The sequence below is a fragment of the Colossoma macropomum genome, unplaced genomic scaffold, assembly GCF_904425465.1.
Source record: "Colossoma macropomum unplaced genomic scaffold, Colossoma_macropomum, whole genome shotgun sequence".
Lineage (NCBI taxonomy): Eukaryota > Metazoa > Chordata > Actinopteri > Characiformes > Serrasalmidae > Colossoma > Colossoma macropomum.
The window spans coordinates 16,690,721-16,706,320 of record NW_023494798.1 but is presented as its reverse complement, the minus strand read 5'-3'; the positions used below and the strand labels follow the sequence as shown (position 1 = coordinate 16,706,320).

Here is a 15,600-nt window from a genome sequence, read left to right as displayed (position 1 = left end):
TCTGATAATGACAGCGGGAGAGTGTGCAGTTGTCTTCATCTTTCAGTAACTTTCTCCACACTATAGAAAAGCATTCAAACGTTCAGATCTTGTGGTGTCAGCTACAATACACACTGTTGTATGTGCATCTCATCACGTTTGACTGACCTTTAAAAACAATAATCATTCAAATGTTCACACTTTGTTTATATGGAAATACAGCATTTATATTAGTGGCGTAATGATTCCCCGCCTAGAGTAGCATCCTTTTTCTTAATGTAACAAGTGAAGCACAAATTAAATTGGTGCCTGATAACCCCTGACCTCTTAATGGCAGGTTAACTAGTGACACTATAATTATCTAGTCTATCGTTATCTGCTCTACAGATGTCTTATCAGTAGCTGTTCACCAATACTCAATAACATATAGTAACTTCTTTCAACCTTATTGTTTTATCTTACCAGTAATGGGGGACTTTTTGCAGACTCTGTCTTAATACAGACTCAATTACAAACCAATAGGTGCATTAAAGTATGTACTATTGTATCATGAGTATTGTGCCTGCACATTACCAAATTCAGCAAATGGGGAATGGTAATCTATAAATAATGTATAACAAGCTAAAGCACTGGTGCTTAGTTGGGCAATACACTTTGCTAACTAATATCATGCCTGGTAGAGATTTGGCACTGCCATTACTAAAGCAATGACTGGCAGCCTCTTAATTCTAAATTGAAATCCAACTAAATGACCAAACAACTAAGAAACTGACACCCCAGCATCATGCATAACAGTTGCTTCAAGACATCAGCAATTATAGTGCTCACATGGCTATCATAACAAAAAACAACCATCTAGCTCTAGACTAGTTAGGTGGGTGGTGGCTAGCTGGCCATGCTCTCAAAGAAACACGTTCATGATTTTTCCAAGCAGGTTGCAGATCTTGCCCTACACGGGGTTTGATTTGGGGTTCACAACAAAGCCCCTTCCTCCATGCTGCGCCCCCTCATCATCAATCCCAGCATCAATGGTCCAGGCAGCTGGAGCCCAATGGAAACAAAGGCAGTAAAAACCTTCAGCCATCGTAGCTCAGCACACTGCACGTTATACACCGTTTAAAGGGTCTGGTACCTTCATATCATTGACGATCGCCTGGAATAATCCCCCCAGAGCTCCGCACTCCTTCTCCACACTCTCCATGTTTCCAAATCCTCGCTCACCACACGCTGAATGAATGAACTAAAAAACGGTACGTCTGTTGTGCTCCGAATAAATAAAGAGATTTCCAAAGCTGGCAGGGAGAAAGGAGACCGGTCCCTCACATCCCGCTCAGAAAACAGCAGCTCTGGATTAGAGGAAAACGCGATGGAGATGTCGACAAAAGGAGGGGAACAATTGAGCCTGCGAGCCAGTGGGGTGTTGCTCTCTGCCCGTTCGTCAGGAGATGATGGCTGGGGTCAAAAGATTTGGTTCTCCCTCCCAACCCCCCAGTCTACGCTCGACGAAGCGATCCAGCACAGCGCTGCTCTATCATATTAGTGGAGTGTGCAGTGAAATCCACTGGAGGCGTATGGACAGAGCTTTAGGAGCAGTGGCCCTCTCAGTGTCTCAGTACTGGGCCGATAATCGCAGGGCTGGAGTGAAACAGTTTGCAGCGATGCAGCAGGAGAGCTGTAATTCGACACTGGGGGGCTGGGGGCGGGGCGGGGGCGGGGCTTAGAGAGACATATGGACATATGGAGCTCGGTTTGGATGAGGACAATTGAGCGATGCGCTTCTGTTCACAAGTATTCTCCCCAGAAAGTGCCTTTGTTTGCGCTAAAGGGACGAAGTGAATAGCACAGCTGGCATCAAATGTGTTGGTGGAACTACTGCGTGTTTTACTTGCTAAAGAAAACTGTTTGATAAAAAAGGATAACTAAATTTTATTGATAACATATTGATTATATCAAATGTATTGGCTACACATATTCTTATCTGATATTTGATAATATATTATGTGCATATTTGGAGGAGCATTCATTATATATATATATATATATAATTTACAATCTTTACAATTCTCAGACTTAGGATTGGAGGCCTAAGGTAACTTTCCTGACATGGTACATACATAACAACAAATCTGCTTTGAAACATTTGTCAACCTTGAGTGGAACTAGTGTAAATGTCATCATAATACTTACTAGATATATCATTTTGAAGAAAGAAACCTATTATAAACAGACTCTTGTTTATTTCCTATCATTTACACCTTTTATGGCATCAACCAGGTCTAAACTTCCTACCAAAATCAGAAAGAACCATGCTTTGTCCTTTGCTTTCAAAAGTACCACTATAATAAGCCAAGAATCTTTGTTTTCTCTAGAAATGGTGTATTTTGGCTCAAGTCTTAAGTTAGATCCTCTAAAACGGAGAGGTTTCTGACTAAACCAAATGGAATCTTTTATTATTAGACTCCAGAACAGAGTGCTCTAAACCTTGACCTGTCCATTGGACACCATGCTCCAGGGCTGAGGAAGAGGAGTGGTCACTGTGACTCATTATTGCCCCCTCACCTGCTCTGCATTCCAGCCATATGGCCCCTCAAGCTTGCTATCTGCACGGACTAACACTATACAGATAGCACAGGGGTGTAAAACAGACGCTGGACCATGGGTCGTGTAAAACTATGTGCCCATGAAGTCCTGATTTACCTTGTGTCCTCTAGTTCAGAGAAGAATGTTATGTAAGGGAGCTGGGTTCAAGTTATGTAAGCATAAAGGCAGGAAACAGAGGGAGAGAGTTTCATATCAAATAAACAAACTCTAACTTTGAACCTCTGTTTTCCATCATGGGTTTTATGCACCCCTTAATACTAGACAAACATATCATTTTGATAAGACAGACCGCACCTCTACACCACACTCTCTCCTTCTCTCTTTAAAACTCTTTAAAACATTCTTTGTTTGGCTAACGGCTTTAACAATATTGTTTGCAGCCCAGGTTTTCGCATTGTGTTGGTACTGCTTGTGTAATGACATAATCTACAGTAATCCATTACTGGTCAAGACGATTTATTCTTGATTTTTCTTCAATAAGGAATCATCTCTGTGGACATAAACTTTATTATGGGTTAATGTTTCCTAAACTGCTAAATTATGGCATTGTTTTCATTGAAATCCATCTAACAATATTAATGTGACCCATGACCCAGAAGGATGAGTGGCTTAGATAATATGTATGTGTGTGTGTGTGTGTGTGTGTGTGTGTGTGTGTGTTATATTAATGTGTTAATTAGTTTTCAGGTAGTCAACCTTCATCACTATCATTACCACCTTCGCCACCATCATCATCATCTCTGTCATTGCCATCACCTCCACCATCACCACCATGATCATCTCCACCACCACCATCATCTTTATCATCTCCATCATCACTATTGTCCCCACCATCTTCATCACCATCATAATTTCCATTACCATCATAGCCAGCATCATCACCGCCATCATCATTATTATCATATATTGTTATCATATATTGTTGTAGTACTAAAGTTCATTAGAAATACCATTTTGATCAAAATAATCTAATGTCTTACCATTACAAAGCTGGTTTGATTTGCATCTGCTTTATGAATAGACTGCAAACTATGAAGTGACCACATTTTCCTGGAGAATTGCTAAAGAAAGCTAAGGGCTCTCAAAATACTTCATGAGGAGTGGGCTGTTGTTTTGCTCATGCTACACCACTTACATCCAGAACATTCTGTTCGTAAAACCACAGTTAAGATCCTTTGTTAAAATGATCAAGTCAGCCAGGAAACCACTTCACTGGACTTCCAGTGTTTAACGTAGTGGAAAACCCCAAAACTTTCATACCTATTCTCTCAGGCCAGGGTGGGAAATAAAAGCCCCTGCAGTCAGGTATGGCCTACTGTGGGGACGGTGGGGAGAGGGCATGACTCTGGAGTCCAAGTGCCCTCCAGAGTCAACAAAGAGCAGATGACTGCACAAACCTAATCCACCTCGAAGCTACTGTGATCCTTGCATATGGAAAGTGTTTTAGACACGTTGTAAACACATCATACAAAAAAATAAATGCTCCTCTAGATATGCACAATAAATTGAGATAGAAGATGACACATTCAAGATGGTTCCTGTAAATGATAGAGGAAACTTCATTCAAAATTATGATAAAGAGAGCTTTTCAAACTTTTCTGATCATAAAAAAAGACATTCATACTTTAGAGATGACACACTATGGAGAAGGAGGGAAAACAGCCAAATGATCCTGTGTTTGCTGACTGCAAAGCACTTTTAAATGCGTGTAACTTTCTGGAACACATTTATTTTTCCAACCATGGTACTTAAAATGCCTCTCTAACCAGGGTCTGCCTACAGCTCAGAGAGAAGCCTTCTGTGGTCCTGGAACTATCGTCTTCCCCCTTCAGCTGCCCCCACCAAGGGGCTGGAGGGATCCCAGCTCCCTGATCCACTCTGGGGCCTTTACCAGGAACATGTGAGCCTGTGGAATTTCCTCTAGTGCTGTCTGCTAAGTCTGGGGACTCCTCCAGATCCACTAAACAGTCTGCGGGCACGTGTGACTCCCTGTGCATCGTGGTTCTGAAGGGGAGAACGAGAGAAAGTAAACAGAGAGAAAGACATACAGAGGGAGTATGAAGCAAAACATAAAAAGACAAACTGTACAGGTCAGCATCTGACTGGGTGAAAACAGTGGAAACATTACAGATTCTGTATATTTACAGCAAGTGACAATGTTGTGGGGAACAAAAAGAGTTTCAATGGGGTGTTCCCAAACAATTTCTGGGTAAGGAACGTTTCTGGCTGAGGAATGTTCAAAAGGATTAAACATCCAGTAGAGTTCCTTTATTATTTATTGAATTATACTAAACAAAATCTTCATCCCAGTGGACATTACGCTTATATATCATGGGTTGGGTTTGTGTGCAGAGAGAAATATATTGACGTAATATGCTTATTTAGACACAAATCTCCAAAATTACTGCAATTAAAAAATGTTCATTTTAGGGAAGTTCATCTTCTCCTCCCAATGGAACATTTTACCATGGACCCCTGGGAGTCCCTGGACCCCAGTCTGTGAACAACTAGCCTAAGATACACTAACAGTTTGGTATGCTTGGTAGCGGTCATGATTACCAAATAAAAAGAAAGATAAACCTCCTTTCATTGGAGTGAACCACTAGAACTATGCAAAATATGTAAACAAAGAAGCAAACAATCAGCGACTTATTATCACTTTTCACGACTGTTGCACAACTCGGCGTCTACAGTGTACGGATGTTGGAAAAAGGGCAGCTTACCGCAGTCTGACCGCAGAACAGAGTGTTCTCTGTGAAGACTGAGCCATGATAAAGCCACACATCTGGAACACTGCAGGAGTTTATTTAGCACTTCAAATAGCGCTCACTCAGCATTTATGATGTCTATTTGTAAGTAATACATCCAAGCATTCATTCTGATGATCATTAAGATTTATGCATATTCTGGTTATAATTAGCTTATTATTTCAGACTAAGGAATGAGCAATGTTAATAAAACTAGTACAATAGCTTGTTATTGAGTATAATGTCCCAAACATACTATCAGTTTTATAGAGAATTTTTCTTCTGTGTAGGGAATTGGCTAAAACGAGGAGAACATTCTCAGGGATTCGGCTAAAACTACGAAAAACAAGGACTCTTCATTAATTTAATAAATATCTGAACCAATAATTGTAATTGAGTAATGTACAAATTATGAAATTGTAACTGGCAGACGTACTTAGCTATTTTTAAGCATCCAATCTTAAGACCTCTCATTGCCTCATCACATCTCCACTCTTAAAAATGAAAGGCTTTTAAATTGTTCTTGCCCTGGGTGTATGATTCAAGGAATTTATGAAAACCTTTTGATTTTGTAAAGGTTCTTAAAAATGTTCTTTAGACCTTCACACTTACTTAAAAACATTATTTCTTGATCAAATTAATATTAAACAGATAATACTCCATTTTACAAAGCATGTTAGACATGTACTTTAATAGAGCTACTTATACCTCTATACTTTAAGTAAACTTAAGTTTTATGCATATTTTTTAAACTTTTGTATTTCAACTTAAGTAAAGGATATCAGCTTTTATTTTTTGCAGTATTTGTACCTTTGTTTAACCAAGGAATTTATGTACACCCTTTAAAAATGGTTCTTTAAAGAAAACGTTTAAAATGGTTTTATATAAGCACTGAAAAGAGTTCTGTTATTGTTACAAGTCTTCTTAATGTGGCTGTAAGCACATTACTGTCTCCAGCCTTACTGTTACAGTGTGGGTGACTGGATGAGAAGTGTAGCACTGTAAGTTCTGCCTGCTGTCAGGCTGACAAATGTGTTTTTCCTCACCATGTACACTTCTGGACAGAACGCTCTCTGACATATATATGAACTTTGCAGATCTCCCAAATAGAGGTTAAAGAAAGGACACACTCGGTCGGGTGGTGGGGGTTGGGGGGGGTTGTTGGACTCAGACTCCCTAACCCTAGAGCTAAAGACAAAAAAAGTTGAGAATTTAGAATTTGCATCAGGATCCAAAACACCCACCAGTGTTTCTCAGTCCCAGTCTTGAGAAACACTGCTCTAGAACTCCTTAAAGCTTAGCTTAAAGAAACACTCCAGCATTTTCAACTTAACCTTTTGCCACAGACAGTAACTCAAACATTTCCCCTGTATTCAGTGTGCCAGTGCCCACGGGCTTCTATTAGAAGTGTGTTTTGAACCATCAGGATTTCTTTTCTTTTACTAAATAGAGGAAAATGGGTCAAATTGATTGTAAATAGCAACGCTGTAAGAGAGAGAGATTACTTTGTAAAACAGTGGAGTATTGCTTTAATAATCAACTGATGACTTAAATGTATTTCAACAGAAAGGAGAGCAGCATGAACTGTAACTAGCAAGAATTGCCATAAAGCCTTATGCATTTTTGTTTAGTTGTTCAATCACATAATTACACTACTCTGATGACTACTTGTGAAAATGTAAAGGTGTTAAAATATACATGAATCATAAACCGTCTCGCTTGTAGTTGGTTCACTTTCTGAGCAACATATCTGAACAAGTGCTGCCCTCTGCCAGCCATCTAAAAACATTACTGTTAACTGTTTATGATGCCTATGTCTACGATCATCACTATTTGCAAGAAAAAAAGACCACATCTGAAATCTGTAAAGTTAAAAAGAAATATTTACATTTTATCAGTAAAATATAAACTGAAAAAACATAACACAACATTTTTACTGAAATTATTTTACTGAAACCCTGCAAAAAAAGGGGGGGTTGTGAAACAGAATTCCCACGTCTGTATCTGGTATGAGCACCATTTGCCTGTAGCAGCAAAACATTATTCTAGGAATCAATTCTGGATATTTTCTTAGTCAAACTGCCAAAAATGGGAGCAAAAATATGAATGCAACACTGGGTATATATTAAAGTAACAAAAGCCATAAAACCGCATCACTTACGAAACCAAATTGTTTTTAATCGACATAAGGCATGTACTCAATCACAACATGGAAAATCTGGCCTAAAAATTGTCATTAAAAAAATTTGGTTTATCATAGTCCCACAGGTATAAAATATCAGAACTAACCTTTTTAAGTCCCATGCAGACTCAAAAGTGTAAACTTGAGAGGATGTTGAGCATTTTGAGAGGATGACCGCAAAAACACAAACACATGGTCTAAGAAATACATGCATTTATGCCACAGTGTTCCAGTATTACCAGAGATAAGTGGTGCATAATGTCCTGCGATTTTTTTTTTCTAGCGCTACAGCTAGTCTAAAACAGACAGGCAGTACCAAGACGCCAGGACGCTTACATTCTTATAAAGTGCCTGGGGAATAAGAGCACGTCAATGGTCTTGATTATGTAGAAATGTTTGTCTTCCATAACAGCAGAGCATGCCGAACAAGAAAGATGCACAGTAAACAGGGCACATACGATATATTCCTGACACTCAGACACACTGTAGCACACAGAATGCGCCAAGGCACACTTGATTGAAGATGTGGAAGAGGTTAAGCCACAACAGTTCTGCTCAGAGTGACGTCTCTTTTGGCACAGGTCCCTGTGGTGATTCCTTGAAGGTAAGAACTGCACTGAATGTGTGCCCTGGAAAATAGGAGAGAGAGTGGGAGGGAAAGAAAGAGAAGGAAGGGAAAAACAATGTTATCATTAAGTACATGCTGACTGAGTAAATGCTATAACAGAGAGTTTCACTCAAATGCAACACAGTTAAAGATAAGAGAACTAAGACTTAATAACTGTACATGCTAAACAGTTATAATTAATTTATCAATATTTCCAGAGCGACTTCCAAATTTTTAACCATATTACAGTAAATGTAGTTTTAGAAGTTTTGCCCAAGGATTCCTATTGGTGTAGTTTGGTGCCCTTGCCTAGCCAGGGAATTGAACCCTTGTCTGCCAAGTGTTGGGCAGAGGTATTACCCACCATTCAACAAAAAACAACTTCTGTCAAAAGAACCTTCTTATGCAATAAAGGAAAAGCTTGGTAAAAAAAAAATCTAATTATCCCAAATGTAGTCGATCAGCCAGCATGTTTGGTGTCAAATCTGCCTCTTTAGCTTTGTGCCTGCTTATGTGGTTCCTGACACTGTATGACACACTATTATGTATAACAATTCTGGACAAAATGTAGGCTTCAACAAGGTTGGTACTACGGATTGCTACCACTGTTTTTTTTAGCTATGCAACGTACTTTTCTCCATTGTATGGAGGTCATACAGTTTTAAAAACCACATAAGCAAGTCTATTTGAGATTTAGAGAAGGATGGTTTGGCTCAATGTTTAAATCAACATTATACTGATGAATGTATGATGACAGCAGCAGATAATTCACTTACATCCTCTGAACACACACAGTTCTCTTAGAACACTCTTTCAACATGCTCGCAGTCATCTGATTCATCCACTTGTAGTACTTGTAAGCTCAACTGACGTTAAAACTGTTTTCCTGCACATAGTGTGCAATTACACATTTCCGCCAGCAAAGTCTTCAAATCTCTAAAGCTTACATATAGCTTTAAATTGTCACTGTCTGAGGTAGGCATGTGATTCTTTATCATCCTCCTGGGGACCAACTGCCCTGCGCAGTTTCAATTATCCCCTGCCCCAACCCACCTGATCCAGCCCATGAGAAGGGCTTGATCAGTTTATAAGCTGGGTCAGGTGTGTTAAGACAGGGAATAGATGAGACTGAAAAGAGCAGTGGGTCCTCAGAAGCACCATTAAGAAACACTGATTTAGGCACATTTGCACAGCTTACGTAGTGCTAACTGGTGAGGTCTAAGCTTCCTTTACTTGTTAGCTACATTACCTTTGCAAATTTTGGACACCAAAACACGTCTTAGCTGATCGACTACATTTGAGGTCAGGGGAAAACTGCATAAATTAGATGACTAGATGAAAAAAACAGATTTTTCGCCAAACTTTTCCTTGAAATTTCATGTCCATTGCAAGCCTGTTCCATACGTTTCCACTGGTCCAGAGACAGCTCAGCATTGTCCAGTGTGTGATCATAAGGCAGGGCCTCGGTCTCCTCCTCTGGCTCACGGAACTCAGCAAAGTAGGGCAGAGCAAAACCTTCAGTTGCCGTCACCCTGCTGTCTGGATCCAGTAGCAGCATGGATTCAAGCACAGTGATCGCTGCAGGCAACACAGCACATGTACTCAACTCTCTCTCACTCAAAATAGCAATGAGGGCTTAAAACATTTTAGAAGGATTACTTCTGAGACTATGATTCACAATACATTTGAACTGCATTGATCTGTAATGTGTGGAGAACAAGGGTTTCATCACTCTTATACCGTGAGGAACTCTTTACCTTGAGGATTGACGTCTGGCATCAAAGCCTGAAGATCCTTCTTTTTAAGTTTGGGCAGCCGCAGAATGTAATTTTTAGCCTGGGAAAAAGTGGGAGCAGTTTAAGAAAATGGCTTTGAATGAGCTCTCCAGATGAAGATAGGGATAAAAGGTCCTACAGTGTTAAAAATAAACATTTCTAAATGGATACTGGTTTGGGTGTACAATCCAAATCCTTACTTGATGCAGAACCTTTACATTGGGTGGAAGTTCTTTAAACTTTAACAAAATTGATCTAGAACGAACCATCCTCTGTATGGGAATTGGTTATTTTCAAGAATGTATTTGATGCTCATGAGTGTCTCACATCCTGAGATTGCAGTTTGGAGATAAACTCTTGTGTAGGTGTTCCTGTGATCTTCATAATTTCCGTCAGCTGATCCAGGTCTGAGGCAAACAAGTCAAAGGTCAAAAGATACAACTGACACAGCATCATGTGACTGTAGATAAGTACTGACCATCACAAAAGAATGCGCCTTCACTAGGGCTGAAAGATTTGGGGAAAATATCTAATTGTGATTTTTCTGACCAAGATTTAAATGATTTTTTTTATTAATTAAGCCAAGCTTTTTGCCAAGAAGACTAGCACTTCCATTTTTTCAGGCATGTCAGACTGTCAGTTCAAATACTCTGCATTATATAGTAAATTTCCCCACTTAAAATATTTTAAGACAACTTTAAATAATAAAGGAAATAGTTAAAATTGCAGCCTTTGTGATTTAAAAATTGTTCTCTTCCAAATCAGAATTTTATTATGTAAAAGTGATTTATTGTTCGGCCCTAGCTTTTCACTGGCCATTAACTTGGATTTGTTAAATGATAGGATACGATCATTCCCTTTGAACAGTGGTTTCCCCATCAGCATCTCTGCCATGATACAGCCAACAGACCAGATGTCCACTGAGAAGAAAAAGAGAGAGGGACAAGGAAAGATTTTTAGCCATTATGTCATGTCAGAAGAACTGCAAAAACATTTCTTTCAAACTACCGCATTAAAGAATGCTTATTAGAACCAAAAAGTAGCCAATAAACAAAATCAGAAAAGTAATGAGATATCAAATCTCAACATCATCAATGTCGAGTTAGAGCAGATCAAACAGGCCCATGTTATTCAAGTCTAGTCTGAACACTGCCTTGATGTCAGAGAAGCAGATGAGTTTCTGGGGAGGTCAAAGGGGAAACACTATCTTGACAACAATGTGACTCACCAGTCTGTGTGTAGTGCATCCAGTTGAGGATGACCTCAGGGGCTCTGTACCACCGTGTGACCACATACCCAGTCATCTCACTATCTGCCTGCCGGGCCAGACCAAAATCCAGGATCTTGGAGACAAGACATGTAACTAACTTTAAACTGCAGATCATTTGCATGAACCAGATATGTTTTCTCTATAACACAGGAAGAGTTACCTTAAGCCCACATTCTTCATCGATGGCTAAATTGCCTGGCTTCAGGTCCTATGAGTTAGAAAAATGAGCAGTGAGTAAAAGTGCATAATCAAGTCAGTGATATGTAGTGGTTTAGGTAAATATATGTGGCTTACCCTATGAATAATACCAGCTGAGTGGATATACTGTGAACAAGAAGAGATATTGTTCATAAGCCTGTATATGAGTGAGACTGTATGTACATATACAATTGTGTGCTAAAGCTCACATATTAGCTCACTTTTTGTTAACGTTTCAAGTGAAAATATGCACACATCTTCTATGGACAACATACTTCTGCACAATTTATTTGATAATTACTGTTTATTTGCTGAATAAAAAAAAACCCTAAACAATATATAATATAATATATATAAAATCACACCTGTGCAAAAGTTATGGTATATTTTATATTGTATTTTATTCTTCCAATATGTTAAACTCAGCAGACAAATAGAACATTCGCATAAAAATGCCATATTTAAGTTTTTTCCCTGCAAAGAAGGTGTTAACTTATTTTCACCAACAAAACGTGTCATTTGACTGGACATACTCAAACTTTTGCATATGACTGTAAGCATAAGACACACACCTTAAGCCCTCTCAACATCTGGTAGACCAGATACTGAATTCTGTCTTCTGTAAGCTTTTGTGTTTTCATCAGTTTCCCAAGATCAGTACCCATAAATGGCATCACTAGGTAACTGTGAAACACAGAGACAGGTATGAATATGCAAGCACCAAAACAAGTGACTGTTTAGATTTCTGCAGACTAGTCAGGGTATTTGCTATTAAATGGATTTGTATTGTTAGCAAAAAAGTAAACGTATATTTCCCAAAAATGAAATAATAATAATTGACTTGCTTATCTGCTTTTGAAACATATGCAAAGGGCATCAATGATTAAAAGACATTTCAGGGACAAATAAGTTTAGTAAAATAATAAACTGCATGATGGTTTCAGTGAATTTCTTTGGAAATTCAAAGTACATCAGACAAGTCAAACAAGATACAACAAATAAGATGATCAACATTCAACAGAGAAAATAAGTATTAGCTCACAAGTCTTGGAATCTGTCCAATGATAGGTCTGCAGTGAAAACATCCAGGAGTCCAATAACCTAAAGCCAGCAGAGGAAAGTGAAACAAGTTTAAAGGGTTCTGAACCTAGGGTTGGGCAACATGGCAATATCTGTCTTTATCTTGATAAAATACATCAAAATCTGCTTTTCTGAGCCATCGTTAGTACTTAAAGAACACTGAACAACTGCATTTTTCATTAAAAAGACTGCATAGTCGGTCCAATATATGACACAGTAAATAAAAAAAAATCATTGTGTTGATAATGTTGACATTATTATTTTTAAAAGTGGCACCAGTATCTCTTTTTTCTGTTCCAACTTATCAAATCGTAAAAACCCAATATATGTCATATCATGAAAAACTTTCATGAGGTTTCAACTTTGCCACAACACCCACCCTTAACCACACTCTTGGCTATTAAATAGGAATTGCACCAAGTTTTCAGAATTTCTGGACAGCTCAATTGTTGAGTCATTCACAGGGGTTTGTTGTGAAATGGTACACTGTAGAGAAACTCATAGCCTCAGATTTTCTTTATACTGGTGGCAATATAAACCAGCAGCCACCATGCCAACGACACAAATATTGCCATTTCATTTGCCATCCAAACGTTTTTCAGTTTTGTAATGTTGATAATGCTAATCTACTGGTAAATCTGAAAAACAAGCTTTCTTTGGGTGCTATTTTGCCTTGCCATGCCAACATGTACCTCTCCACTATGAATGAATTTAAAAAAATTGTGTTGGCCAAAAGATTATCTCAAAATTAGTGCAAAACAATGTCTCAAGCATCAGCAACATATCTATAAACTTTTGTCTAATAGCCTTTTGTGAAGATACTTTTAAAGCCATAAAACAGACGTTGGGTTCCAATCGCCACCACTGTGAACAACTATGACACAGCAAGTTTCTCTAAAACAGAGCATTTAACATCAAATCACTCTGAATTCCATTATTTACATTTTAATGATCACATACTAGAAACATTGGTGGAATTTCCCTTTGAAGCAAAACACAGAGAGTGATCATTGTGCATGAGACAGTGTTTAGTATTTCTTACGTTGTCATGCTTCATGTGTTTGAGCAGTCGGAGTTCTCGGTAGGCCCTCTTGGCAAAAAGTTCTGACTGGAATGGACGATGGAGCTTCTTGATGGCCACCTTTAACCCTGTTTTCCGGTCCATAGAATAACTAGAGAAGGAACATCTCATGGAATTATAAATTTTGCACACATTTGTAAAATCAAGTTAAATATTAAGCACATTTCAGATGTACTGAATACTAATTTCCAGATACACAGATTAAATAAGTGCACTTAACTTATCGTTAAAAGATGGGCTCTGTGTAAAACCCAAACAGCCCGAGAAATGTTCAGTTTCTCATCAAGGCCGACAACCAAGGACCAGATTATACAAGCCCTAGAAAATGTTTAAATACACTGTATGTCCAAAAATAAGTAGATACCTCTTCTAATTACGGAATTGAGCTACTTTAAGGCACTTATTGTTGACACTTGCATTTACTACACACACATTTCTTTTATAATCTCAATAGAAAAGCACTGCTAACAGAATGAGACACTCTGGAGCAGCAGCACATGAGCCTAAGGTCTCCATACCCCAGTGCCAAGAATTAGCTAGGTATGAAGCTACCTAGCATTGGGCTGTGGAGCAGTGGAACTGTGTTCTCTGGAGTGAAGGAGCTCCATCACTATCTTCAGAATGAGTTGGAGTAGTGTCTGTGATCCAGAACTGATCATCCAACATCTTTACCTGACCTCTCTAATGCTATTGTTGCTGAATGCTATAAAATCCTTTCAGCCACGTTCCACCATATAGTCTAAGCCTTCTCAGCAGAGTAGAGGCTGTACATGCAGGAGGGACGGGGGTGGGTGGGTGGGGGTCTTTAGTGTACCACTGGCTTTTTTGTTGTTTCTCTGCAGCTTGAGCTCTTTATACGGGTATTATGACAGGTTTCAAACTCAGGAGATCCGTCGCACAGTTAAAAAAGAAAGAGAAATACATGGCAGAATGTTCACACTGTTAAACTAGTATCTGACTATTCGTTGACCTGGTTTAGCCACAAAACACCAAAAGGAACCCTAATGCACCAGTACGTTCTCTGAATCTAATACTTTGGCACTTCCTGTGCCTCGCTTCATATTCCTTTTCTGATCGCGGTTAATAGCAGCAGGTTTACTGTGACCTCGGCCTAGACCTCAGAACCGAAACAGGAAATAAGTACACACTGCACAGCACGCTAAACCCCTTTAGAAATACAGTGTCACGCAAGCCATACGTTCCTCGACTGGTTTCTACATCCTCTCGATTACGACAATGAAGTTTTTCGACAACTGGACGCATTAATATGGCGTCTGGCTGCTGCTACACGAGTCTAGTGTCCTGAGAAATCGCACTCACCATACTGTACCATACGCCCCCGTCCCCACCTGCCTCAAGTCTCTGTAGCGTTCAGGTACTTCCCACACTGTTTTATTCACCTCCTGGCGATAATAGCCAGGTCTTGATCGGCTGGTCATCGTTTTGGAAACGTTACTTCCACGCAAAGTCCCGCTTCAGTCCCAGCAGCCGTGATTTGGAGGTGTCTGAGTAAACACACCTCTCTAAGCCGAGTGTACCTGAGCAGCTCTGAAGCCGCTCCCAGCAGCAGCGCTGCACTGTCAGGCAGGCAGGGCGTATACGTCACCGTCTCAGGGAAAAAAAAAGACTATTGCGATATGGGCGATACCATCGATTTCCTTTAGATTCGATACCAAGTAATATGAAGGCTGGCGTCACTACCGATACTTAAAAAATCTTTTTAAAATTGTAAAAATGTGAAATATTTGTGATTTCAACAATGGGTTTCACCTAAATGCACAGTCAATAAAATATATTTAAAAGCTTTTCCCATATGAACTAAGCTGTCAAATTTAGGTCAGTATGCAGATATTTATCAACATATTATTGTAATAAAGGTTGTGAAATTATTAGGATTAGGCCTATCACTGTATACCTGGATAATACATGGTGTGTACAATGGGCAGCAGTGTTTGCTATTCTACACTTATAATGTGCTACAAGTAACTTCAGCTCTAACTTTCAGCATCAAATCCATATTGAATTTAATTCAAAATATATATTAAAATGACTGGTTAAAGAAAACAATTGGTATGGATAT

General features: G+C 39.1%; 2 protein-coding genes across 7 annotated transcripts in view; both read right to left on the bottom strand.

The window, feature by feature from the left end:
• The window catches only part of mtss1la (MTSS I-BAR domain containing 2a), a 34,563-nt gene extending 32,957 nt beyond the window's left edge, over positions 1–1,606 (bottom strand). For 5 of the 6 annotated variants that reach the window (XM_036585245.1, XM_036585246.1, XM_036585248.1 and 2 more), the window contains exon 1: positions 1,112–1,606. In XM_036585245.1, the coding sequence (XP_036441138.1) occupies positions 1,112–1,180 (69 nt within the window). In that variant the 5' untranslated portion in view covers positions 1,181–1,606. The remainder of the gene's footprint in view (positions 1–1,111) is intronic. The other variant, XM_036585250.1, reaches the window with a different exon arrangement.
• Positions 1,607–7,480: 5,874 nt separating this feature from the next.
• Positions 7,481–15,103, bottom strand: mapk12a (mitogen-activated protein kinase 12a). The gene is made up of 12 exons (XM_036585202.1): positions 14,841–15,103; positions 13,482–13,611; positions 12,402–12,460; positions 11,932–12,043; positions 11,456–11,485; positions 11,322–11,369; positions 11,120–11,234; positions 10,740–10,811; positions 10,219–10,298; positions 9,874–9,952; positions 9,521–9,694; positions 7,481–8,138 (listed from the first exon to the last, which is right to left on the bottom strand). Exons 1-12 carry the CDS (start codon positions 14,957–14,959, stop codon positions 8,065–8,067), a joined length of 1,092 nt encoding a protein of 363 aa, XP_036441095.1. The 5' UTR covers positions 14,960–15,103; the 3' UTR covers positions 7,481–8,064.
• Positions 15,104–15,600: the final 497 nt, after the last annotated feature.